Source organism: Panulirus ornatus, chromosome 13 (genome assembly GCF_036320965.1).
Source record: "Panulirus ornatus isolate Po-2019 chromosome 13, ASM3632096v1, whole genome shotgun sequence".
NCBI lineage: Eukaryota > Metazoa > Arthropoda > Malacostraca > Decapoda > Palinuridae > Panulirus > Panulirus ornatus.
Window position 1 is genome coordinate 54,517,340 of NC_092236.1, and position 26,837 is coordinate 54,544,176.

At 38.4% G+C, this 26,837-nt stretch overlaps 1 protein-coding gene across 1 annotated transcript in view; it reads left to right on the forward strand.

The window, feature by feature from the left end:
* The window catches only part of Dgk (diacyl glycerol kinase 1), a 150,230-nt gene that overhangs the window by 92,914 nt on the left and 30,479 nt on the right, over positions 1–26,837 (forward strand). The window contains exons 4-11 of the mRNA XM_071668967.1: positions 3,776–3,913; positions 4,721–4,955; positions 8,721–8,885; positions 9,827–9,949; positions 12,343–12,392; positions 12,977–13,051; positions 21,718–21,837; positions 23,368–23,485. Of these exons, the coding sequence (XP_071525068.1) occupies positions 3,776–3,913; positions 4,721–4,955; positions 8,721–8,885; positions 9,827–9,949; positions 12,343–12,392; positions 12,977–13,051; positions 21,718–21,837; positions 23,368–23,485 (1,024 nt within the window). The remainder of the gene's footprint in view (positions 1–3,775; positions 3,914–4,720; positions 4,956–8,720; positions 8,886–9,826; positions 9,950–12,342; positions 12,393–12,976; positions 13,052–21,717; positions 21,838–23,367; positions 23,486–26,837) is intronic.

Genomic DNA, 26,837 nt, shown 5'->3' on the forward strand with positions numbered 1-26,837 from the left:
TTTCCACTTGCAAGCAACTAAAATGGCAGAAGGAAGAGAGTGACACTGTTTTTGGTATTTTGTTACTATTATATTATTATCATTCTTTGTCGCTGTCTCCTGTGTTAGCGAGGTAGCGCAAGGAAACAGATGAAAGAATGGCCCAACCCACCCATATACACATGTATATATATATACACGCCCACACATGCACATATACATACCTATACATTTCAACGTATACATACATATACATACACAGACCTATACATATATACACATTTACACATTCATACTTTCTGCCTTTATTCATTCCTGTCCCCACCCCGCCACACATGAGGTCGCGTTAGGAAAAGATAAAAGGCCACATTCGTTCACACTCATTCTCTAGCTGTCATGTGTAATGCACCAAAACCACAGCTCCTTTTCCACATCCAGGCACATTAAAACTTTCCATGGTTTACCCCAGGTTCAATCCATTGACAACACGTCGATCCCGGTATACCACATTGTTCCAATTCACTCTATTCCTTGCACGCCTTTCACCCTCCTTTATGTCTTTTTCACTCTATCATTCCACCTCCAATTTGGTCTCCCACTTCTCCTTGTTCCCTCCACCTCTGACACATATATCCTCTTTGTCAGTCTTTCCTCACTTATTCTCTCCATATGACCAAACCATTTCAATACACCCTCTTCTGCTCTCTCAGCCACACTCTTTTTATTACCACACATCTCTCTTACCTTTTCATTGCTTACTCGATCAAACTACCTCACACTACATATTGTCCTCAAACATTTCATTTCCAACACATCCACCCTCCTCCGCACAACCCTATAACCATATAACATTGTTGGAACCACTATTCCTTCAAACATACCCATTTTTGCTCTCCGAGATAATGTTCTCCCCTTCCACACATTCTTCAGTGCTTCTAGAACCTTTGCCCCCTCCCTCACCATGTGATTCACTTCCACTTCCATGGTTCCATCTGCTGCTAAATCCACTCCCAGATATCTAAAACACTTCACTTCCTCCAGTTTTTCTGCATTCAAACTTACCTCCCAGTTGACTTGTCCCTCAACCCTACTGAACCTAATAGTTTTGCTCTTATTCACATTTACTCTCAGCTTCCTTCTTTCACACACTTTACCAAACTCAGTCACCAGCTTCTGCAGTTTCTTATTCGAATCAGCCACCAGCGCTGTATCATCAGCGAACAACAATTGACTCACTTCCCAAGCCCTCTGATCGACAGCAGACCTGCCCTCTCTCCAAAACGCTTGCATTTACCTCCCTAACAACCCAATCCATAAACAAATTAAACAACCATGGAGACATCACACACCCCTGCAGCAAACTGACATTCACTGGGAACCAATCACTTTCCGCTCTTCCTACTCGTACACATGCCTTACATCCCCGATAAAAACTTTTCACTGCTTCTAGCAACTTACCTCCCACACCATATACTCTTAATACCTTCCACAGAGCATCACTATCAACTCTTATCATATTCCTTCTCCAGATCTATAAATGCCACATACAAATCCATTTATTTTTCTAAGTATTTCTCACATACATTCTTCAAAGCAAACACCTGGTCCACACATCCTTTACCACTTCTGAAACCACACTGCTCTTCCTCAATCTGATGCTCTGTACATGCCTTCACCCTCTCAATCAATACTCTCCCATATAATTTCCCAGGAATACTCAACAAACTTATACCTCTGTAATTTGAACACTCACCTTTATCTCCTTTGCCTTTGTACAGTAGCACTATGCATGCATTCTGCCAATCCTCAGGCACTTCATGAATCATACATACATTGAATATCCTCACCAACCAGTCAACAACACAATCACTCCCTTTTTTAATAAATTCCACTGCAGTACCATCCCAACCCGCCGCCTTGCTGGCTTTCATCTTCCGCAAAGCTTTCACTATCTCTTCTCTGTTTACCAAACCATTCTCCTCAGTGACCCTGACACTGAATATTAAGGTAAATCTTGGTCCTTAAGTGAATATAGGTGAGGTTTTCATGGGTTTTGATAATCTATATTAGTTTTATACTTAAATTTACCACACATCTTACCAGTTTATTAGAGCCTTTTTCTCATTTTTCCCAGGTAAAGATAATGTTCTAAATCATGCTGCCCCAGCATAACTTTTGCTAAGTGTTAGGAGTCCACTGGTATGCAGTTCGTCAAAATCCTTAGGTTATTTTGGTTATGTCCCTAAATTGGAATGTTACCTTCTTGATTTAAAGGGGAAGCTTATCAGAATATCCTTTTCTCTAAGGGAATAGTGTCAGAATTCTGTTTGTTTTTAGGAGCAGAGTATCAAAATATCCTGTGTCCACCTCTTTTTTTGTGTTGAAGACTCCCGTTAGGGACAAAAGTCACATCAAGCCTGGACAGTAATTGAAATAAGGAGAGAATTATAAAAGTGAAAAAGAAAAGACAAGGGAAAGAATTTTCAAATTTTTGAGGATATGAAAGACCTGTCTTTTGAAATGTGCCAGATCATAGGTATTGGGATATACATGAAAAGGTGGCAAGTTCCAAAACTTTGATGTGTAGGGAAAGAAGAAGGTATCAGAATGGCCCACTCTTGAGTTGCCAATGGCCAGACACTGCTGCAGAACATCAGAGTATCTCAATAACTGTGACAAGAGAACATTAAAATAAAATTCATTTAAGATGACATAGTATAAAAATATTGTATGTTTATATGGGTGAAGTATTCTAATAGTATAAGAATAGGTTTGCGGAAGGGGTGTGTGATGTCTCCATGGTTGTTTAATTTGTTTATGGATGGGGTTGTTAGGGAGGTGAATGCAAGAGTTTTGGAAAGAGGGGCAAGTATGAAGTCTGTTGGGGATGAGAGAGCTTGGGAAGTGAGTCAGTTGTTGTTCGCTGATGATACAGCGCTGGTGGCTGATTCATGTGAGAAACTGCAGAAGCTGGTGACTGAGTTTGGTAAAGTGTGTGAAAGAAGAAAGTTAAGAGTAAATGTGAATAAGAGCAAGGTTATTAGGTACAGTAGGGTTGGGGGTCACTTCAATTGGGAGGTGAGTTTGAATGGAGAAAAACTGGAGGAAGTGAAGTGTTTTAGATATCTGGGAGTGGATCTGGCAGCGGATGGAACCATGGAAGCGGAAGTGGATCATAGGGTGGGGGAGGGGGCGAAAATTCTGGGAGCCTTGAAGAATGTGTGGAAGTCGAGAACATTATCTCGGAAAGCAAAAATGGCTATGTTTGAAGGAATAGTGGTTCCAACAATGTTGTATGGTTGCGAGGCGTGGACTATGGATAGAGTTGTGTGCAGGAGGATGGATGTGCTGGAAATGAGATGTTTGAGGACAATGTGTGGTGTGAGGTGGTTTGATCGAGTAAGTAACGTAAGGGTAAGAGAGATGTGTGGAAATAAAAAGAGCGTGGTTGAGAGAGCAGAAGAGGGTGTTTTGAAATGGTTTGGTCACATGGAGAGAATGAGTGAGGAAAGATTGACCAAGAGGATATATGTGTCGGAGGTGGAGGGAACGAGGAGAAGAGGGAGACCAAATTGGAGGTGGAAAGATGGAGTGAAAAAGATTTTGTGTGATCGGGGCCTGAACATGCAGGAGGGTGAAAGGAGGGCAAAGAATAGAGTGAATTGGAGCGTTTATGGTGATTAAATTTCAGAATATCCATTCTTTATCACTGCATAACACCAGAATTTCAAATAATTCTGATCACAAGCCATCCACAACTTGTTAAGGATGCAGCTATTTTTCTTTTTCCCTACAGGACATTGACTATGAGGGATTCCGGTTGTTCATGAACACGTACCTGGAGTTGGAGACACCGGAGGAATTGTGCCGGCACCTCTTCCTTTCCTTTGTTAAGCGGCCTAGACCGCAGCCAGTTGAGCCAAAGTCTATCAAGGTCAGTCTGTAGCTAAGAGTCTCTCAGGCTTAAGCTTATCAGTTTTCCATCTCAGGCTGCCTCAGGCCCAGCTCTATCATAGTGAGTCTTGTTGGAGTTCTCAGCTTCAGATCCACCATAGAAACTATATGGGCTCATTGCATGTAACAGTAGTTTAATCTCTGATTTCTTTGGGGACTCAAATTCCTTTAAGTCCATCTAAAGAACTCTTGTAGGTGTCTCAAGATTTGGCCCAGCAGAATTAAGTCCTTTTAAACTAATAGATGCAATTACATCATCATGATTGTGTTTAAACTACCTTATTTACAAGTAAATAGGGGAAATCCATCCAGGAGTCACAGATGACGAGTCTCAAGGTAAAGAAAATTACTGAAATGCATTAAAAGGGAAGGTAGGTCATGATTCATACCATGATTAGAAATCCTTAAGCTTGAATGCTCATTTATTAAGTGCTGCTGTCCAGTAGTTGCTCTTAAAGGTAAAATGGCCTTTTTGATTTCACACTGTGTTGATTGGAATATCAGTACTATTTATTGCTCTTGCATTGTTTTTAATCATTTACCTTCACCCATTTGTATTTGCAATGTACTTTATTAGGATTTAGGTATGATCTGCAGGAATGAAGAGAAATGTTTTTTATGCAGTATCTTACTGATGCTTTGATGATTTCATTCATAAATTGTAAAGGTACACTCATTAATGATTCCACATTTGCAAGACTCAGATGAAGAGAACAAGTTCATTGATAACATGGAAACAGATATGAGCATTGTTGTAGTGAACAGATGTTACTGATTATTTCAACAGGAGATGGCAGTGATGTTCTCTGCAACTGCTTGTGCCCCCATAACCTCCCACAACACCTCTGGGGGATCTATCAGCAACCTAGCTAGCTGTGCTGTAAGTGAGACTGTTCCTGTCAGTGGCAGGTCTGAGGGAACTGGGGCCAGCCTGGCTGAGAAGCTGCATGGCCTTACAGAAAAATTCTCCTCTCTCAGCCACAATCGTTCAGATTCTGAAGTTTCGAGCCGCACCAGAACTGGTATGTTATTTTGTTTTTCTCAGAAAATTGTTGTATCTTAATTTGGCCAAGGCCCTTTAAATCTGTCCTACAACAATATTTTATGTGCTACATGTAAAAAAGTCTTAAAATAACACAGATTACACATGTATTAATTGGATTTTTAATACATGATTATATTAACTTCAAGAACAATGCTTAAGATACACTAAATTACAGATCTATCCAGAGAGCTGGGAATCCCTGCCATCTACCTGTCTGCAGGACTAGGGTTGGGGACTTCAGCTCTAGAAAATCAATTACTACAAAAAGTGTTTAGTTTGTGTACACTTTATCCAGCACATATTCATACTTGCTTGCCTTCTGTCCATTCCCCGCGCCACCCAGCACGACAGGAAACAGCATCACTACCCCCTGCTTCAGGGAGGTAGCGCCAGAAAAACAGACAAAAATGGCCACATTCGTTCACACTCAGACTCAAGCTGTCACATGTATTGCACTGAAACCACAGCTCCCTATCCACTTCCAAGCCCCGCAAACATATCCATGGTTTACCCAGACATTTCACATGCCCTGGTTCAGTCCATTGATAGCACGTCGACCCTAGTATCCCACATTGTTCCAATTCACTCTGTTCCTTACCCTCCTGCATGTTCATGCCCCAACCACTCCCATTAATTTTCACTCCATCCTTCAACTTCCATGTTTGAAGGGCGAGTAGTTCTAACAATGTTATATGGATGAGAGGGATCTGCAAAGAAGATTGGATGTGTTGGAAATGAAATGTTTGAGAACATTATGTAGTGTGAGGTGGTTTGATTGAGTAAGTAATGAAAGGGCAAGAGAGATGTGTGAAAATAAAAAGAGAGCAGAAGAGGGTGTGTTGAAATGGTTGGACATATGGAGAGAATCAGTGAGGAAAGATTGACAAAGAGGATATATGTGTCAGAGATGGAGGGAACAGGGAGAAGCAGGAGACCAAATTGGAGGTGGAAGGATGGGGTTAAAAAGATTTTGAGCGACTGGGGCCTGAACATACAGGAGGGCGAGAGGCGTGCAAGGAACAGAATGAATTGGAGCAATGTGGTATACTGGGGTCAACGTGCTGTCAGACTAAACTAGGGTGTGTGAAGCATCTGTGGTAAACCATGGAAAGATCTATGGGACCTGGTTGTGGATAGGGAGCTGTGGTTTTGATGCATTACACATGACAGCTAGAGACTGAGTGTGAATGAATGTGGCCTCTTTTGTCTGTTTTCCTGGTGCTACCTTGCTGAAGTGGGGGGTAGCAATGCTGTTTCCTGTGGGGTGGGGTAGTGAGAGGAATGGTATGAATATGTACTTATGTATAAGTCTGTGTATATGTATATATATGTAAGTATATGCTGAAATGTATATGTAAGTATATCTGCATATATGGACGTTTATGTATATATGTGTGTAGATGAGTGGATTATCCCTGGGGGATAGGGGATTATCAATACTTCCCACGTATTCCCTGCGTGTCGTAGAAGGCGACTAAAAGGGGAGGGAGCGGGGGCGGGAAATCCTCCCCTCTTGTTTTTTTTTAATTTTCCAAAAGAAGTAACAGAGAACAGAGGGGGGCCAGGTGAGGATATTCCACGAAGGCCCAGTCCTCTGTTCTTAACGCTACCTCGCTAACGCGGGAAATGGCGAATAGTTTAAAAGAAAAAAGAAAAAAATGAATGGATGGGCCATTCTTCATCTGTTTCTTGGCACTACCTCGCTGATGTGGGAAACAGCTCTGGTGGCTGATTCGGTGAGAAACTGCAGAGGTAAAGTGTTTGGTAAAGTGAGTGAAAGGAGAAACTTAGAGAGGAAATGTGAATAAGAGCAAGGTTATAGGTTTAGTAGGATTGAGGGACAAGTTACTTGGGAGGTAAGTTTGAATGGAGAAAACCTGGAAGAAGTGAAGTGTTTTAGATATCTGGGAGTGGATTTAGCAGCAGATGGAACCATGGAAGCTGAAGTGAGTTACAGGGCTGGGGAGGGGATGAAGGTTCTGGGAGAGTTGAAGAATGTGTGGATGGTGAGAATGTTATCTTGGAGAGCAAAAATGGTCATGTTTGAAGGAATAGTGGTTCCAACAATGTTATATGGTTGCAAGGCGTGGGCTATGGATAGAGTTGTGCGGAGGAGGGTGGATGTGCTGGAAATGAGATGTTTGAGGACAATATGTGGTGTGAGGTGGTTTGATCGAGTAAGTAATAATAGGGTAAGAGAGATTTCTTTCATACTATTCGCCATTTCCCGCGTTTGCGAGGTAGCGTTAAGAACAGAGGACTGGGCCTTAGAGGGAAAATCCTCACCTGGCCCCCTTCTCTGTTCCTTCTTTTGGAAAATTAAAAAAAAAAAAAAAAAAACGAGAGGGGAGGATTTCCAGCCACCCGCTCCCTCCCCTTTTAGTCGCCTTCTACGACACGCAGGGAATACGTGGGAAGTATTCTTTCTCCCCTATCCCCTATCCCCAGGTAAGAGAGATGTGTGGTAATAAAAAGAGTGTAGTTGAGAGAGCAGAAGAGGGTGTTTTGAAATGGTTTGGTCACATGCAGAGAATGAGTGAGGAAAGATTGACAAAGAGGATATATGTGTCAGAGGTGGAGGGAACGAGGAGAAGTGGGAGACCAAATGGAGGTGGAAAGATGGAGTGAAAAAGATTTTGAGTGATCGGGGCCTGAACATGCAGGAGGGTGAAAGGCGTGCAAGGAATAGAGTGAATTGGAACGATATGGTATACCGGGGTTGACGTGCTGTCAATGGATTGAGCCATATATATATATATATATATATATATATATATATATATATATATATATATATATATATATAAATATAAATATCATCGCTGAGGATAGGGGAGAAAGAATACTTCCCACATATTTCATGTGTGTCATAGAAGGCGACTAAAAGGGGAGGGGGCAGGGGGCTGGAAATCCTCCCCTTTCATTTTTAATTTTCCAAAAGAAGGAATGGAGAAGGGGGCCAAGTGAGGATTTCCCTCAAAGGCTCAGTCCTCTGTTCTTAATGCTACCTCGCTAATGTGGGAAATGGCGAATAGTATGAAAAATAGAGAGAGAGAGAGAGAGAGAGAGAGAGAGAGAGAGAGAGAGAGAGAGAGAGAGAGAGAGAGAGAGAGTTGTTGAGATGGCTTTGATTATGGAATTCAGTTGCCTGTGCTGTCTCATCTAACAGAAAAAACTAGTTGCAACAAATACTTAAAGTAGAATGTTCATCTCAAGTTTGGTCACCTCACTTAAATGAATAGAAAGAACTACCTGAAAAAGTTCATGCGAGAAAACGAAGATGGTTCATGTGATAAGAGAATTGACTTCAGGGAGTAATTAGAGGCTGTAAAGTTGCCCACCATGGAAAAGATAAGAATAAGGCAAGGATTGATCCCTACTTTCAAGTTTCTAAATCAGTTTATTAATATGTACAGTGATCAGTTCTTCAGATGATCACTTCTTTAGAAGAAGCTAAGAGAGAGCAAGAAGAGATCATAGTAAGGAATTAAGAAAGGAACTTATTATAAAAGATGTAAATTAGTACTATTATATTACCAGATTGTGGATGAATGGAATAAGTCAGAAGGTGAAATTTGAATTCAGATAGTATATATAGTATACAGAAGTTTTATAATTTGTATGAGTTGCAGAAGTTCAAGGGATGGAACCCTATAACTGTAAAACTCCTTCCTTGTAATGTACATGTGGGTGATAACAAAGAAACAATGATAAGATGTACATGTAATCCTTCCACTTGTAGGAAGCATAGGAGCATGTGTACATCCGTTGGTGACAGTGACCCAGACCAACAGCTATACTGATGGCAAGGTGGAGAAGAGTACTGATTCCTCGCCCTCACAGATGTCACGCTCTTCTTCAAAGAAGTCAAACAACTCCCTTCTCGTCACGAATGGTAAACTAGAGGGTAAGACCCGCCAATTAGAAATTGTTTTCTTAAAATGACCTTTTTACCATTAATCATCCCTTTACCTTGCATCATATTTCCCAACATTTAAACCATTTTAGTAAATTGAGCAGCATTTTAGCTGTCATCCAGAGGTTTTTCTTCTATATTCATGTTGACAATTAACTGTATCAGTGAACAAAGATAGTTACAGTGCAGATTATAGAAAGAGGTAAGAGTACTGAAGAAATATATTAAGATATTAGGAATTAAAAGATGCTCTGACTTTCAAATATTAGCCTTTCCTCTCTTTGTCCTGTCATACCTCTCGCCTTCTCAAGACTCATGCTTCTTTCATTTTCTTATCCCTTAGGTCTTTAGTTCCCTCTTTATCTCTTAGTTTAATTTTCCCTCATCTCACCTCCTTATCTCTAATATTCATATCCCTATATCTTTTCTCAGTTCTTTTTTCACTGCTACCTTTACATATCTAACTGTAACATTCCCCTTCCATTTTTGACTCACCATGCCTTTCTGTCATCATCCCTTAGCCTAACCATCATCTTACCAGGTCATGGTTAAATCTTTCATGTTGATACCTTCATCTGCTCAGGTTATGCCCACATATCTGCCATTTTTGATATATATATATGTGTTAATATTATTTCCTACTGTGTAATTTTATAGCCATATCTGATTTTGATCATCTCTTTATGTTTTACCCATATCTCTGAATACTTTGCCAACACTTCACCAAATATTACCCATATCTCTTGTCTTTACCTGTGTCACTAAGTGTACCTTTACCTAATGCTTCATTTTACTTATATTTTCCTAATTTCTGTATGTCTTTACCATATCTCACCATAACCCAAATGTTTTACCCTTTTCTTACCAAATGTTACAAATTTTCCATTTTCTTACCAAAATCTCATTAAGTGTTACCCTTATCTCTTATTCAGACATGAAACACCTGGTGAGAAAGTCGAGCAGCATCGAGGTCCACACAGTTCGTGTCAGCCTCAAGGATATTATCTGTTACTTGACGCTGCTTGAGGGTGGCCGACCAGAAGACAAACTGGAGTGTGAGTACCTTCATAATTCACCTATGATGTCTAGCATCTACTGACCCAAACTCTACTGTCTCCATTAGCTGTCTTAGACCTGCTTCTCAGTGGTTGAAATCTTACCCTCCCCATCCCCCTACACACACACACACACACACACACACACACCCACTCACCCATCCTGCTGTTCCACACCTGTTGTCCTGTTCCCACTGCTCAAAATTTGCTACTTCTCACTCATTACTTCATGGTTAATCTTCTTCCTTTGTCCCATACTTTTTGCTTATTACCCACTGTCACACACCTGCTGCCATGCACCTACTATACCATCCTTTTAATTAATCTGTTTATACAGTACAAGGGAGGATTTTCCCTCAAAGGCTCAGTTCTCTGTTCTTGATGCTACTTTGCTAAAGCGGGAAATGGCAGATATGTATGAAAAAAAAATATATTTTCTATTTCTATTATTCTTTATCATACATAGTTGCTGTTACCTGCATCAGCGAGGTAGCGCCAGGAAACAGACGAAGAACGACCGATCCATTCATGTACTCATATATGCACATAAAATGCCCATATATGCGCATATGCATACATATACATATCAACATATACTTACACATACACAGACATATACATATACACACATGTACATATTCATGCTTGCCTTCATACATTCCTGTTGCCACCCCGCCCCACAGGGAACAGCATCACTGCCCCCTGCTTCAGCGAGGTAGCACCAGGAAAACAGACAAAAAAGACCACAGTATTCACACTATATCCCTAGCTGTCTTGTGTAATACACCAAAACCACAGCTCCCTATCCACATCCAGGCTCCAAAGCTCTTTCCATGGTATCCTAGATGCTTCATATGCCCTGGTTCAATTCATTGACAGCACGTCAACCCTGGTATACCACATCATTCCAATTCACTCTATTCCTTGCATGCCTCTCACCCTCATTATATTCAGGCCCCGATCTCTCAAAATCTTTTTCACTCCATTCTTCCACCTCCAATTTGGTCTCCAGCTATGCCTTGTTCCCTCCACCTCTGACACATATATCCTCTTTGGCAATCTTTCTTCACTCATTTGCTTCATATGTCCAAATCATTTCAACACACCCTCTTCTGCTCTCTCAACCACACTCTTTTCATTTCCACACATCTCTCAGAAAAATAGAATTCGTTTAAAAACTTCTTTTAAGAAGTATTTTTCATGCTGAATACACGAATCTTATTTCAAAATATTGTTTAGTTGCATTTATAACATTCATTTAAGCTGTTAAATGAAGTCAGTTATAAAATATTTTCTGCTCCTTTGCATCGTATTTTCTGGGTATGTATCGGTAACTGAGAGCATTATGATATATTTTCCATGATTTGTCATGCTGAATACAAATCTGATGTTAAAATATCATTTAGTCACATTTATGACATTCATTTAAGGTGTTAAATGAAGTCACTTATAAAATATTTTCTGCTCCTTTGCATCGTATTTACTGGGTATGTATTGGTAACTGAGAGCATTATGATATATTTTCCATGATTATTTCAAGTATAAAAGTTTCTGAATATCATATCTTTCAATTCTTAGAAAGTTTTTTGGAGCTAAAAACTACACTGAACTTTCAGTTTTTGGCATTTTTCTCAAAAAAATTATTTTCCTTTAAATACTCATTATAAGAAGTATTTTCCATTCAGAATACAAATACAGTGTTAAGATAACGTATAGTCCTCTTAATGACACTCAATTAAATGAAGTCAGTTTTAAAATATTTCTGTTTCTTTGCATCGTATTTACTGGGTATGTATCGGTAACTGAGAGCATTATGATATATTTTCCATGATTATTTCAAGTATAGAAATGTTTGAATATCTTATCCTTCAAATTTGAAACAAATAGTTTTTTAAGTTAAAAAATCTCCTGAACTATTACCTTCCATTTTTGGTACTTGTCTCAGAAAAATAGATTTCCTATTAAAACTTATTACAAGAAGTATTTTTCATGCTGAATACAAGTATGGTGTTAAAATGACATTTAGTACTCTTAATGATGCTTAATTAAGCTGTTGAATAAAATCAATTTTAAATCAAGTTGATGTTTGAGTTCTGAAAATTATTAGTCAGCAGGTTGGAACCAACCTAGCGGCTGGCTAGTGGAATGATAACATCATCAATGTATGTTAGTTGCTGATTTGTCTGAGAGCATGACTGGGCCAAGTCAACAGGCCACAAGTACCAGGTAGATGGTTAGCAGGGGTGAGACGCTTATAATCCTTCAAAAGACAGGGGGTTAGAGTTACAGTATCTAATCCTGGGGATCCTTGAGATATCTCACAGGACACCATTTTGAAGAGGAATAATTTTTAATTCTTAAAATTTACATTTTTATATATTTTCCTCATGCAGTTATGTTCCGGCTTTATGACACTGACGGCAATGGTGTCCTAGATACTAATGTGAGTACCCTCTCTTTATTCATTACTGTGATCTGGGCACAACAGCCAATCCTCCAATACTTACAGTGATGTGTAAATTATCAAGCTGGATTTTTTGAAGTAGTCTTGATAGGAGGAAGGGATCACATGGCAGGGTATTCAGGTGAAGTCTTCCTCCAGTAATTGCAATGTCTTAGAGATTTCATAAGCTGTAAGTTGGATTTTGGTGAACTGTGCACTGGAATTTAATGGAACTGAAAAACTTATCACTATTGAAAAACTTATTACTTGAAAAAATGCAACAAGCCCCTTAACATGATATATTCAAAGGTTAAATAAATATTGTCAGATGGGCATCTTATTTCCTTTTTCAGAAAGGAAAGAATGAGAGAACTTTTCATTATGCACAGTATGTTTGTACTGGTTTTCAAACATATCAAGAAATGCTCTGTCGTATCTGATATGAATAACATCAGGATCATTTATGATTATGTTACATCTTCATAGAAAGGTCATATATTATGTTTTGGTATAGTTTTACTTGTGTTATAAAGAGATCAGAGTTGATGTACTTAGTTTTAATTACCATTTTTTTCTTTAAACAGGAGATGGACTGCATTGTGACCCAGATGATTCAAGTAGCTGACTACCTTGATTGGGATGTCACAGAGCTCAGACCGGTGAGGATTGTGGTTAAGTTTATCTACTACTCCAATTCATTTTAAGTACATGTAATAAAGGAGAGACCTTGGTGTTCATTTTTGTTCTGGCAAGAATTAAGGAATTATTCTGTACCTTACTATTTGTCATTTGCAGGTGCTCCACACCTGATTTTAGGCTATTCTACCACACCTAAGTAAACACATACATATATACTCCTTCCAAAACTTTCTGTGTCCACAAAGCTCCTTGTGACCATTGTAATGGTAAACGCGCTACCCATACTGCGGTTATCTCCTTCAAACCATGGATATTCATTTGTCACTTCTAATTTTTTTTTCACCTGTATATATGTATTTCATTGTCAGACAGATGAATCTCTCTTTTTAGGCAAAAACCTGTTGTAAACACAAAAAGCATTTTATTGTATCCTTTAAGAAATTTATATCAATTGTAATATGAAAAAAGTTGGAGAGTCCTCTTACAGAGTTGTGGCAAATTGGATGTGGGAAAGGGTGGATGAAAAAGATTTTGAGCGTCAGGGCCCGAAAGTGCAGGAGGGTGAGAGGGTGTAAGGAATAGAGTGAATTGGAACGATATGGTATACCGGGGTTGACGTGCTGTCAATGGATTGAGCCATATATATATATATATATATATATATATATATATATATATATATATATATATATATATATATATATGTATATAAATATAAATATCATCGCTGAGGATAGGGGAGAAAGAATACTTCCCACATATTTCATGTGTGTCATAGAAGGCGACTAAAAGGGGAGGGGGCAGGGGGCTGGAAATCCTCCCCTTTCATTTTTAATTTTCCAAAAGAAGGAATGGAGAAGGGGGCCAAGTGAGGATTTCCCTCAAAGGCTCAGTCCTCTGTTCTTAATGCTACCTCGCTAATGTGGGAAATGGCGAATAGTATGAAAAATAGAGAGAGAGAGAGAGAGAGAGAGAGAGAGAGAGAGAGAGAGAGAGAGAGAGAGAGAGAGAGAGAGTTGTTGAGATGGCTTTGATTATGGAATTCAGTTGCCTGTGCTGTCTCATCTAACAGAAAAAACTAGTTGCAACAAATACTTAAAGTAGAATGTTCATCTCAAGTTTGGTCACCTCACTTAAATGAATAGAAAGAACTACCTGAAAAAGTTCATGCGAGAAAACGAAGATGGTTCATGTGATAAGAGAATTGACTTCAGGGAGTAATTAGAGGCTGTAAAGTTGCCCACCATGGAAAAGATAAGAATAAGGCAAGGATTGATCCCTACTTTCAAGTTTCTAAATCAGTTTATTAATATGTACAGTGATCAGTTCTTCAGATGATCACTTCTTTAGAAGAAGCTAAGAGAGAGCAAGAAGAGATCATAGTAAGGAATTAAGAAAGGAACTTATTATAAAAGATGTAAATTAGTACTATTATATTACCAGATTGTGGATGAATGGAATAAGTCAGAAGGTGAAATTTGAATTCAGATAGTATATATAGTATACAGAAGTTTTATAATTTGTATGAGTTGCAGAAGTTCAAGGGATGGAACCCTATAACTGTAAAACTCCTTCCTTGTAATGTACATGTGGGTGATAACAAAGAAACAATGATAAGATGTACATGTAATCCTTCCACTTGTAGGAAGCATAGGAGCATGTGTACATCCGTTGGTGACAGTGACCCAGACCAACAGCTATACTGATGGCAAGGTGGAGAAGAGTACTGATTCCTCGCCCTCACAGATGTCACGCTCTTCTTCAAAGAAGTCAAACAACTCCCTTCTCGTCACGAATGGTAAACTAGAGGGTAAGACCCGCCAATTAGAAATTGTTTTCTTAAAATGACCTTTTTACCATTAATCATCCCTTTACCTTGCATCATATTTCCCAACATTTAAACCATTTTAGTAAATTGAGCAGCATTTTAGCTGTCATCCAGAGGTTTTTCTTCTATATTCATGTTGACAATTAACTGTATCAGTGAACAAAGATAGTTACAGTGCAGATTATAGAAAGAGGTAAGAGTACTGAAGAAATATATTAAGATATTAGGAATTAAAAGATGCTCTGACTTTCAAATATTAGCCTTTCCTCTCTTTGTCCTGTCATACCTCTCGCCTTCTCAAGACTCATGCTTCTTTCATTTTCTTATCCCTTAGGTCTTTAGTTCCCTCTTTATCTCTTAGTTTAATTTTCCCTCATCTCACCTCCTTATCTCTAATATTCATATCCCTATATCTTTTCTCAGTTCTTTTTTCACTGCTACCTTTACATATCTAACTGTAACATTCCCCTTCCATTTTTGACTCACCATGCCTTTCTGTCATCATCCCTTAGCCTAACCATCATCTTACCAGGTCATGGTTAAATCTTTCATGTTGATACCTTCATCTGCTCAGGTTATGCCCACATATCTGCCATTTTTGATATATATATATGTGTTAATATTATTTCCTACTGTGTAATTTTATAGCCATATCTGATTTTGATCATCTCTTTATGTTTTACCCATATCTCTGAATACTTTGCCAACACTTCACCAAATATTACCCATATCTCTTGTCTTTACCTGTGTCACTAAGTGTACCTTTACCTAATGCTTCATTTTACTTATATTTTCCTAATTTCTGTATGTCTTTACCATATCTCACCATAACCCAAATGTTTTACCCTTTTCTTACCAAATGTTACAAATTTTCCATTTTCTTACCAAAATCTCATTAAGTGTTACCCTTATCTCTTATTCAGACATGAAACACCTGGTGAGAAAGTCGAGCAGCATCGAGGTCCACACAGTTCGTGTCAGCCTCAAGGATATTATCTGTTACTTGACGCTGCTTGAGGGTGGCCGACCAGAAGACAAACTGGAGTGTGAGTACCTTCATAATTCACCTATGATGTCTAGCATCTACTGACCCAAACTCTACTGTCTCCATTAGCTGTCTTAGACCTGCTTCTCAGTGGTTGAAATCTTACCCTCCCCATCCCCCTACACACACACACACACACACACACACACACCCACTCACCCATCCTGCTGTTCCACACCTGTTGTCCTGTTCCCACTGCTCAAAATTTGCTACTTCTCACTCATTACTTCATGGTTAATCTTCTTCCTTTGTCCCATACTTTTTGCTTATTACCCACTGTCACACACCTGCTGCCATGCACCTACTATACCATCCTTTTAATTAATCTGTTTATACAGTACAAGGGAGGATTTTCCCTCAAAGGCTCAGTTCTCTGTTCTTGATGCTACTTTGCTAAAGCGGGAAATGGCAGATATGTATGAAAAAAAAATATATTTTCTATTTCTATTATTCTTTATCATACATAGTTGCTGTTACCTGCATCAGCGAGGTAGCGCCAGGAAACAGACGAAGAACGACCGATCCATTCATGTACTCATATATGCACATAAAATGCCCATATATGCGCATATGCATACATATACATATCAACATATACTTACACATACACAGACATATACATATACACACATGTACATATTCATGCTTGCCTTCATACATTCCTGTTGCCACCCCGCCCCACAGGGAACAGCATCACTGCCCCCTGCTTCAGCGAGGTAGCACCAGGAAAACAGACAAAAAAGACCACAGTATTCACACTATATCCCTAGCTGTCTTGTGTAATACACCAAAACCACAGCTCCCTATCCACATCCAGGCTCCAAAGCTCTTTCCATGGTATCCTAGATGCTTCATATGCCCTGGTTCAATTCATTGACAGCACGTCAACCCTGGTATACCACATCATTCCAATTCACTCTATTCCTTGCATGCCTCTCACCCTCATTATATTCAGGCCCCGATCTCTCAAAATCTTTTTCACTCCATTCTTCCACCTCCAATTTGGTCTCCAGCTATGCCTTGTTCCCTCCACCTCTGACACATATATCCTCTTTGGCAATCTTTCTTCACTCATTTGCTTCATATGTCCAAATCATTTCAACACACCCTCTTCTGCTCTCTCAACCACACTCTTTTCATTTCCACACATCTCTCAGAAAAATAGAATTCGTTTAAAAACTTCTTTTAAGAAGTATTTTTCATGCTGAATACACGAATCTTATTTCAAAATATTGTTTAGTTGCATTTATAACATTCATTTAAGCTGTTAAATGAAGTCAGTTATAAAATATTTTCTGCTCCTTTGCATCGTATTTTCTGGGTATGTATCGGTAACTGAGAGCATTATGATATATTTTCCATGATTTGTCATGCTGAATACAAATCTGATGTTAAAATATCATTTAGTCACATTTATGACATTCATTTAAGGTGTTAAATGAAGTCACTTATAAAATATTTTCTGCTCCTTTGCATCGTATTTACTGGGTATGTATTGGTAACTGAGAGCATTATGATATATTTTCCATGATTATTTCAAGTATAAAAGTTTCTGAATATCATATCTTTCAATTCTTAGAAAGTTTTTTGGAGCTAAAAACTACACTGAACTTTCAGTTTTTGGCATTTTTCTCAAAAAAATTATTTTCCTTTAAATACTCATTATAAGAAGTATTTTCCATTCAGAATACAAATACAGTGTTAAGATAACGTATAGTCCTCTTAATGACACTCAATTAAATGAAGTCAGTTTTAAAATATTTCTGTTTCTTTGCATCGTATTTACTGGGTATGTATCGGTAACTGAGAGCATTATGATATATTTTCCATGATTATTTCAAGTATAGAAATGTTTGAATATCTTATCCTTCAAATTTGAAACAAATAGTTTTTTAAGTTAAAAAATCTCCTGAACTATTACCTTCCATTTTTGGTACTTGTCTCAGAAAAATAGATTTCCTATTAAAACTTATTACAAGAAGTATTTTTCATGCTGAATACAAGTATGGTGTTAAAATGACATTTAGTACTCTTAATGATGCTTAATTAAGCTGTTGAATAAAATCAATTTTAAATCAAGTTGATGTTTGAGTTCTGAAAATTATTAGTCAGCAGGTTGGAACCAACCTAGCGGCTGGCTAGTGGAATGATAACATCATCAATGTATGTTAGTTGCTGATTTGTCTGAGAGCATGACTGGGCCAAGTCAACAGGCCACAAGTACCAGGTAGATGGTTAGCAGGGGTGAGACGCTTATAATCCTTCAAAAGACAGGGGGTTAGAGTTACAGTATCTAATCCTGGGGATCCTTGAGATATCTCACAGGACACCATTTTGAAGAGGAATAATTTTTAATTCTTAAAATTTACATTTTTATATATTTTCCTCATGCAGTTATGTTCCGGCTTTATGACACTGACGGCAATGGTGTCCTAGATACTAATGTGAGTACCCTCTCTTTATTCATTACTGTGATCTGGGCACAACAGCCAATCCTCCAATACTTACAGTGATGTGTAAATTATCAAGCTGGATTTTTTGAAGTAGTCTTGATATGAGGAAGGGATCACATGGCAGGGTATTCAGGTGAAGTCTTCCTCCAGTAATTGCAATGTCTTAGAGATTTCATAAGCTGTAAGTTGGATTTTGGTGAACTGTGCACTGGAATTTAATGGAACTGAAAAACTTATTACTATTGAAAAACTTATTACTTGAAAAAATGCAACAAGCCCCTTAACATGATATATTCAAAGGTTAAATAAATATTGTCAGATGGGCATCTTATTTCCTTTTTCAGAAAGGAAAGAATGAGAGAACTTTTCATTATGCACAGTATGTTTGTACTGGTTTTCAAACATATCAAGAAATGCTCTGTCGTATCTGATATGAATAACATCAGGATCATTTATGATTATGTTACATCTTCATAGAAAGGTCATATATTATGTTTTGGTATAGTTTTACTTGTGTTATAAAGAGATCAGAGTTGATGTACTTAGTTTTAATTACCATTTTTTTCTTTAAACAGGAGATGGACTGCATTGTGACCCAGATGATTCAAGTAGCTGACTACCTTGATTGGGATGTCACAGAGCTCAGACCGGTGAGGATTGTGGTTAAGTTTATCTACTACTCCAATTCATTTTAAGTACATGTAATAAAGGAGAGACCTTGGTGTTCATTTTTGTTCTGGCAAGAATTAAGGAATTATTCTGTACCTTACTATTTGTCATTTGCAGGTGCTCCACACCTGATTTTAGGCTATTCTACCACACCTAAGTAAACACATACATATATACTCCTTCCAAAACTTTCTGTGTCCACAAAGCTCCTTGTGACCATTGTAATGGTAAACGCGCTACCCATACTGCGGTTATCTCCTTCAAACCATGGATATTCATTTGTCACTTCTAATTTTACTTTCACCTGTCATATATGTATGTCTCATTGTCAGACAGATGAATCTCTCTTCAGCTAGGCAAAAACCTGTTGTAAGCATCAAGATAAGCATTTTATTGTATCCTTTAAGAAATTTATATCAATTGTAATATGAAAAGAAGTTGGAGAGTCCTCTTACAGAGTCTGTAGGCAAATTGGATGTGGAAGGATGGAGTGAAAAAGATTTTGAGCAGTCAGGGCCTGAACGTGCAGGAGGGTGAGAGGTGTGTAAGGAATAGAGTGAATTGGAATGCTGTGGTATATTGGGATTGACTTGCTGTCAGTGGACTGAATCAGGGCATGTGAAACATCTGGAGTAAACCATGGAAATGTCTATGGAGCTTGGATGTGGCTAGGGAACTGTTGTTTCGGTGCATTACACATGACAGCTAGAGACTGAGTGTGAATGTATAGGTATGTATATGTGCATGTGTGGACGTGTATGTATATACATGTGTATGTGGGTGGGTTGGGCCATTCTTTCGTCAGTTTCCTTGCGCTACCTTGCTAATGCAGGAGACAGCGACAAAGTATAATAATCGTTATTATACTCTGTCGCCTTCTCCTGTGTCAGCGAGGTAGTGCAAGAAAACAGATGAAAGAACAGCCCAACCCACCCACATACACATGTATATACATACATGTCCAGACACGCACATATACATACCTATACTTCTCAACGTATACATATCTATACATACACAGACATATACATATACACACATGTAACATAATTAATACTGTCTGTCCTTATTCATTCCCGTCACCACCCCGCCACACATGAAATGACAACCCCCTCCCCCCGCATGTGCGTGAGGTAGTGCTAGGAAAAGACAACAAAGGCCACATTCGTTCACACTCAGTCTCTGGCTGTCATGTATAATGCACCGAAACCACAGTTCCCTTTCTACATCCAGGCCCCACAAAACTTTCCATGGTTTACCCCAGACGCTTCACATGCCCTGGTTCAATCCATTGACAGCATGTCGACCACGGTATACCACATTGTTCCAATTCACTCTATTCCTTGCACGCCTTTCACCCTCCTGCATGTTCAGGCCCAGATCACTCAAAGTCTTTTTCACTCCATCTCTCCACCTCCAATTTGGTCTCCCACTTCTTCTTGTCCCCTCCACCTCTGACACATATATCCTCTTTGTCAATCTTTCCTCACTCATTCTTTCTGGATGGATGGAGTAATAAGAGAGATGAAAGCAAAACTAGGGAAATGGGGTGCAGAGATGGAGTGTGGCTGTGAGATGTGGAAGCTAATGGCAAGCCTGTTTATGGATGATGCTGTGTTGTTTACTGAGAGTGGAGTTGCACAAGGTTATAAGTGTGTTTTATGATGTGTTTTAGTGTAGACAATTGAAGATAAATGCAAGTAAAAGTAAAGTAATGATGATTGAAAGGAAACAGTGAAAGTATAGATTTTGTAAAACCATATTGAGTGAAAGAAGAAAGTGTACTGAATTGTACTTTGGATATAGGGAGAGAAAACTGGAAGAGATGAGAGAATTTAAGTATTTAGGAGATGTCTTGGGTAAGTTTGGCAGTATGGAAGGAAAAATAAGGGAGGGAGCAATGCAGGATATGAGTCATTGGGTCCCTTGATAGAATAATGAAGGGTAGAGGTGAAATTATGACAGTGAAGAGAGGATTTAGGGACAGCATAATCCTCCCAACCTTGAACTGCACAGCAGAAACATGGACATGGAATGAGTTACAGAGGTCAAGAATCCAAGCTGTGGAAATGAGCTTTTCGAGAAGAGCATTTGGTGTGACTAGATGGAATGAAGGAAGAAATGAAGGGGTGTGTGAGATGTGGTATGGCCGGGAATGTAAAGGGAATGAGTTGTGGAGTGGAAGAGTAGGGGAAACATAATACTTTGAGGTGGCTTGGGCATGTGAAGAGAATGCAATTGGGAGTTTACAAGTGAGAGTGTATGATGGTACAATTAAAGGGGTTGGTGTAAGAGGAAGACCACTTGTGACATGGGCAAATTAAGTGGAAGAATACTGGGGAGAGAAATTATGGGAGAATGCATAGAATGGTGTTTGTGAGGGAGGCATACAAGGACAGAGATAAGTGAAGACTTTTGCCATGGCCACCCTTTGATGGAAGTTCCTGGAAGGAACAGGTGCCAGAGATATAGGTAGATAGTTAGACACTCAAATTCTCTCTTAAGCTTCAGTCAACTCTTTATATTATGGCTTTCTGATTTATAAAGTCTTCTTAATTTTCATAGTCTTAAAATCAATATATCTTTCCTTTTATTAAACACATTAAATTTATCTTCCTTGATGGTACTTTGATATTATTATGCTCATTATAATACATTTTGATTTGTATCTAAGATGTTCCTGTTCTCCAGATTTTAACAGACATGATGGCAGAGATAGACTATGACAATGATGGCACAGTGTCCCTTGAGGAGTGGAAGAGAGGAGGCATGACTACCATCCCTCTTCTGGTGCTGCTGGGGTTGGACACAGTGAGTTATGGTGTAAGGAGTTGGTTCTGGTGAGTGGAGGAGTAAAGAGGCAGTGCTGGTGAGTGATGGAATGGAGGGTAGTACTTGTGAATATAGGGATAGTGCTGGTGATTGATAGATGGGAGAGTGATGCTGCTTATTTGGGTAGTGATAAGGTGAGTAAGCAAGAGGTAGTAAATAACTAATGTAAATTTGGTATTATACCAAGATGATGCATGTACACTCAGACTGTCAGTGGGTGACTGAGATACATGATAATTTTTCTAGTTTTGTTTATGGGGTTCTTTTGACATATATGAATGTGTTGGAGTCAAACATCAATTGGGAAAGTAAATAAGGGCAGAATCCATTAAATGCTTATATGAGGTATAGGATAACCCTTGCTCATTCCCTATGTGAGGTTTGGAGCAGTGTAAAGTTAATTCAAAGTAATTGTTGTATTTGCTTGTCCTAGATGGTGAAGAAAATATAATATCAAGGCTGGATGTTAAATCTAACTTGCTAAGTCCAATGGAAAGCACTGGATGTACATGTACTGTACATGACCACTTTTATCAGAATGTGTAGCAAAAGTAGTTTGGTTAAAAGTTTCATTCAGATTCCCTGCTGAATGCAACGGAAAACACTGGATGTACATGTACTATGCATGACTAACTTTATGTAAATGTGTAGCAAAAGTAGTTTGGTTAAGGATTGTCTTCAGATTCCTTATCTTGTGTGTATTGATTAACTTGATAAGACATTTTTGTTTTTGAAAAGGGGCCTTTGTTGTTTTATGTGTGGAAATTATTTACATGAGGCTGGGCCTTAGCCATGGTTTTTTGGCACCTGATGCACCCATTTCCTTGGGCAGTGGTAGGGAGGTATTGCTGATAGGTGGGAGGTAATACTGGGTAGTGGAGTGGAATGGTCATGCGGGTGAGTGGGAAAAGTATTGTTCTTGTGAAGGTAGTGCTGGTGAGTGGGCAGTTAGTATTTGTGAATGAGGAAGTGGTGCTTTAGTCTTCCAGTATATTACTGTTGAATAGGGAGATGGTATTGCATGATAGGTAAATGGTACTTTTAGATATGGAAGATGTGTTGATGAGTAAAAAATGAATAGGGAGATGTAATTCTAAGTGAGGAGGTTGTGATTGTGAGTAGAGAGCTGATACATGTGAGTGTGATGGAAGTGTTGCTAAAATAAGGGAGATGGTAATAGATTTTTTCTGCTCTTCATTTCACCAGAAATTTTGTTGTGCTTTAAGTATTGGATTCACCTACCACTACTCTGGACCAGTGGCTTAAGATCATCAGGAACATTAATTCTGTGTTTTCCCCTCTCAGTTGTACAAACCACACATTAGACTGGAAAGCATGGTTGGCTCAACTCCCTGTATTCAGTGTGCTTTCCCATACCACTGCTGACTTGTAGGCCATTTATGTTTAATATATCTAATTGATTTGCAGTATTGTATTTAGTAAGTACTAATTGTCAAGAGTATATATATATATATATATATATGTAATATATATCTTTTCTGTACTTAGAATATGAAAGAAGATGGAAATCACGTTTGGCGACTCAAACACTTCAGCAAACCTGCATACTGCAACCTATGTCTGAATATGTTGATGGGCCTTGGCAAGAAGGGCCTCTCATGTGTCTGTGCGTATCATATATGGAGGCCTTAGTGTGCTTGTAAATCTGTATTTCTTTGCTTTCAGTGCATTTTAGATGATTTTCTTTTTAGGACATAGACAGCTTTTCTCTGTAACATCTACACTTTTGAAAATAACATTTCTCACTACTTTACATTCTTATATAGTCATTGATAACTTTCCTCTCTGTTTCCATGTGTCTGCAAATCATGTCTTCATTGGTTTATTTATGTTTGTGTATAAAACTTACATTTTGTATGTATCTGTGTATATAAAATTCTTACATTTTGTATGTATCTGTAAATGAAATGAATAGGTAGAGCAGGGTTCCCACACAAACTTGAAAACAAAATTCCTGCATTTGGTATAAGTTTTCATGGAAAAATAAAAGTTCAGCTTAGCTTTCCAATTCTTCCATTTTCTATTTGCATGTTTTATTTTATTTGATCGTACAAAAGTAACTTATACATTTATATCATTCATCTGCAAAGCAGAATGATTAGTATAAAATAACTAAATCAGCAGGAAACAATGAGAAAATATTATCAATAAAAAAAATGAACTGAAGCATTTCATTGCAACACTATCAGTGTGCTCATGAAGAAAAAACTACAGTCGGTCTTCCCAGAAATCAATGCTTCTAAAATTTTCATCGTTTCATTTTGTCCACAAGAAACTATAAGTAGTACCAATGTACAACTCAAATTTTGATTGATGACATTCTTTGCATGAGCAAAGAAGTAAAATGAAAAAATAATGGGCACTTTAACTAATACAGATTCATGTTCAAGGTCAGAAATACCTAATTTCTCTCCTTTACAGTAATCAAAGTTCTGCAAAATTCAGGTAACATTCATACATAACAAGTGAAGATTAACATAAGACAAAGTGTTTTCTATTGTGTAGTTACAAATTATGTTCACAAATCTTTTGATTATACTACTTTGAGAAAGAATTTCAGAATTTTAGGACTTTTTGAGGAGCAGAAGACCATTTTTCAAAACTTAAGCACATTTCCAGGCCTGGAAAATTAATTTTAAAATTTTGTGACTTTTCATATCTTTTCATTGCTGTGGGAACCCTTTAAAGTTTCCCTTGAAGGAGGGAATATTAACTTAACGGGTGGGATGATAGGATGCATGTCAAAGGAGCCTTGGAATGGGTTGAGGGTTACCAGTGATAATGCTACAAAATTCAGTCCTGGGAGCACTGGTATTTGCAATGTATGTCAATAGCTTACCAGAAGGCCTGGGCTTAAGCCGCAGTTGTGTGCAGATGATGCTAAGGTTATGAGAAAAGCAAGTTATGACACTAATTGCATCACTGCATAATAAGATAGACAGGCTTCAGAGTTGTCTGATACATGATTATTGAAACTTAACCTGAGGAGTTGTAATGTATTCAAGATGGAACAGTGAAAGAAGGCCTCAGTATGAATATAATCTAAAAGAAGGTAAGTTAAAAAACAATCTATGTATGAGAGGGACTTTTGGTCGACTTTGACTGACTTTGTATCTAAACGATCAACAGACCACCACCTCAGGAGAATTATTGAGACAAAATGTCTGCTGGCAAATTTTGAAATTCTGTTTTGAAATCAGGGAGGATATGCTCAACAAGCAGAGTATGTTAAACTTAATCAAAAGATGAATTATAAGTTTGATTGTCTTTAACACAAGAAACTAAGAGAGGAGGCCCAGAGGAGGGAAGTAAAGATGGTGCCTAAAAGAAGAGACCTGAGTTACAGGGAAATGCCAGAGGGCATAAACTTACCTCCCATAGAGTAAGAAAAGTTGGTGAGATGATCCCTTCCAAGACTCTAAAAAAAATTTGTATAATCAGAGAGAAGATGAAAGGAATCAGCCAAGAGATGAAACTATGAATGCTGACAGTGGACAGAAGGTTAAAAAGTATTATGATAGAGAAATATGAGGAGGCAGGCCCCACAAGCATAGAATCCTGCTCCTTAGTGTGCAAATAGATAATTAAGAATATCCTTCACTTACTTCCTCTGTTAACTTATGAAGGCTATCAGAAACAAAGCTTCTTCATTATTGTCACCATCTGAAATCTACAAATCTATTAACATCATGCATGTTGGTGAATTCTTCCATGTCCAAACAAACACATATGTATTATGTATATAAGTTGTATATTCCAAGAATATGAAGTAACTCCCATTCATTTGCAAGGATGGGCAATCTTGCTAGCACCTTGAATATCCCAAACACTACAGGAATACTCTCACACACCCTTAGAACCTTGGTAAGTCTTGATGCAGGGTTAGGGAGCTCTTGTGCTTCCTAACAATCATCAATGTAGCAACCAGTTCATGCTATAGATCTTGGGAATAATGAAAGTAAGAAGTATGGAGAGGGATGGTAGAAAGGGAGAGGAACTGAAGGCCTGCATGTGTATCTCTTTTGCAGATTTCAGAACCTCATTTCTTCCATAGAAGTCTTTATCCTTTGAACAAATATATTAAGACAGATGTGTACTTATTCCCTAAGTAGCCATAAACAGTTTGTCTACAGGAGTCTTTGTCAAGACCTCCCTTTTAGTGACAGAGTGTGCCCAGAGAGTCCAGGTATAGGTTGCACCTTACAAAAGTATTGGCTGAATTCCATAAACCCTAACTGCTCCTTCAGGAAGGAGTTTTAGGGTTAGATGAGGGTAGAGGACACTTTGTATTTCAGGTTGTGATGAGCTCAGACATTCTGTAAAGGTTGGAGGCTGTGATTATCTGTATGACTGGCACTGGTATGTTCCATGCTGAAAAGTGCAACTATGTGGCTGGAGAGGTAAAGAGGGAGTAACCACATTTAACTCAGGTATAGTCCATGTATAATTCTAGGAAAATTAATGGGGCATTGTTGATATTATCAATGTGCATATTTCTCACTGGTGATTATGGTACTCTAGTGTAAGAAAGTGATGGAATCGTTCTTTGCATAGAGCTTTGGGTTTGGATGTATCAAAGCTAGTTCAAGTGAAACTTAAAGAGGTGCTGATCTAAAATGATCAAGGGTGGCAGAAATCACACTTTTTTGGAGCAGGGTGTTTACAGTTTGTGTTAGGTTGGAGTTGGATTCCAGGTCAAAACATATTCAGAGGAACCAAGAGGGTTGAATTGTACAGCCCATTATCTCTAGATTAATAAAGAACTGAGAAGTGTGTTTATCGCGGGTCGGTTTATTCTTATGCTGTAGCCCACCAAGAAGGATTTTTGGATATTGCTGTTTAAGTTTGTGGAACTCCCCTTTCATTTTACATGTAAAAGTAAGGACAGGATGAGTGAACTTACAGAAAAGTGAGTTTTGAAGAATGAAAACCTCTTTCACTTTGAGTTGGATTCCTGT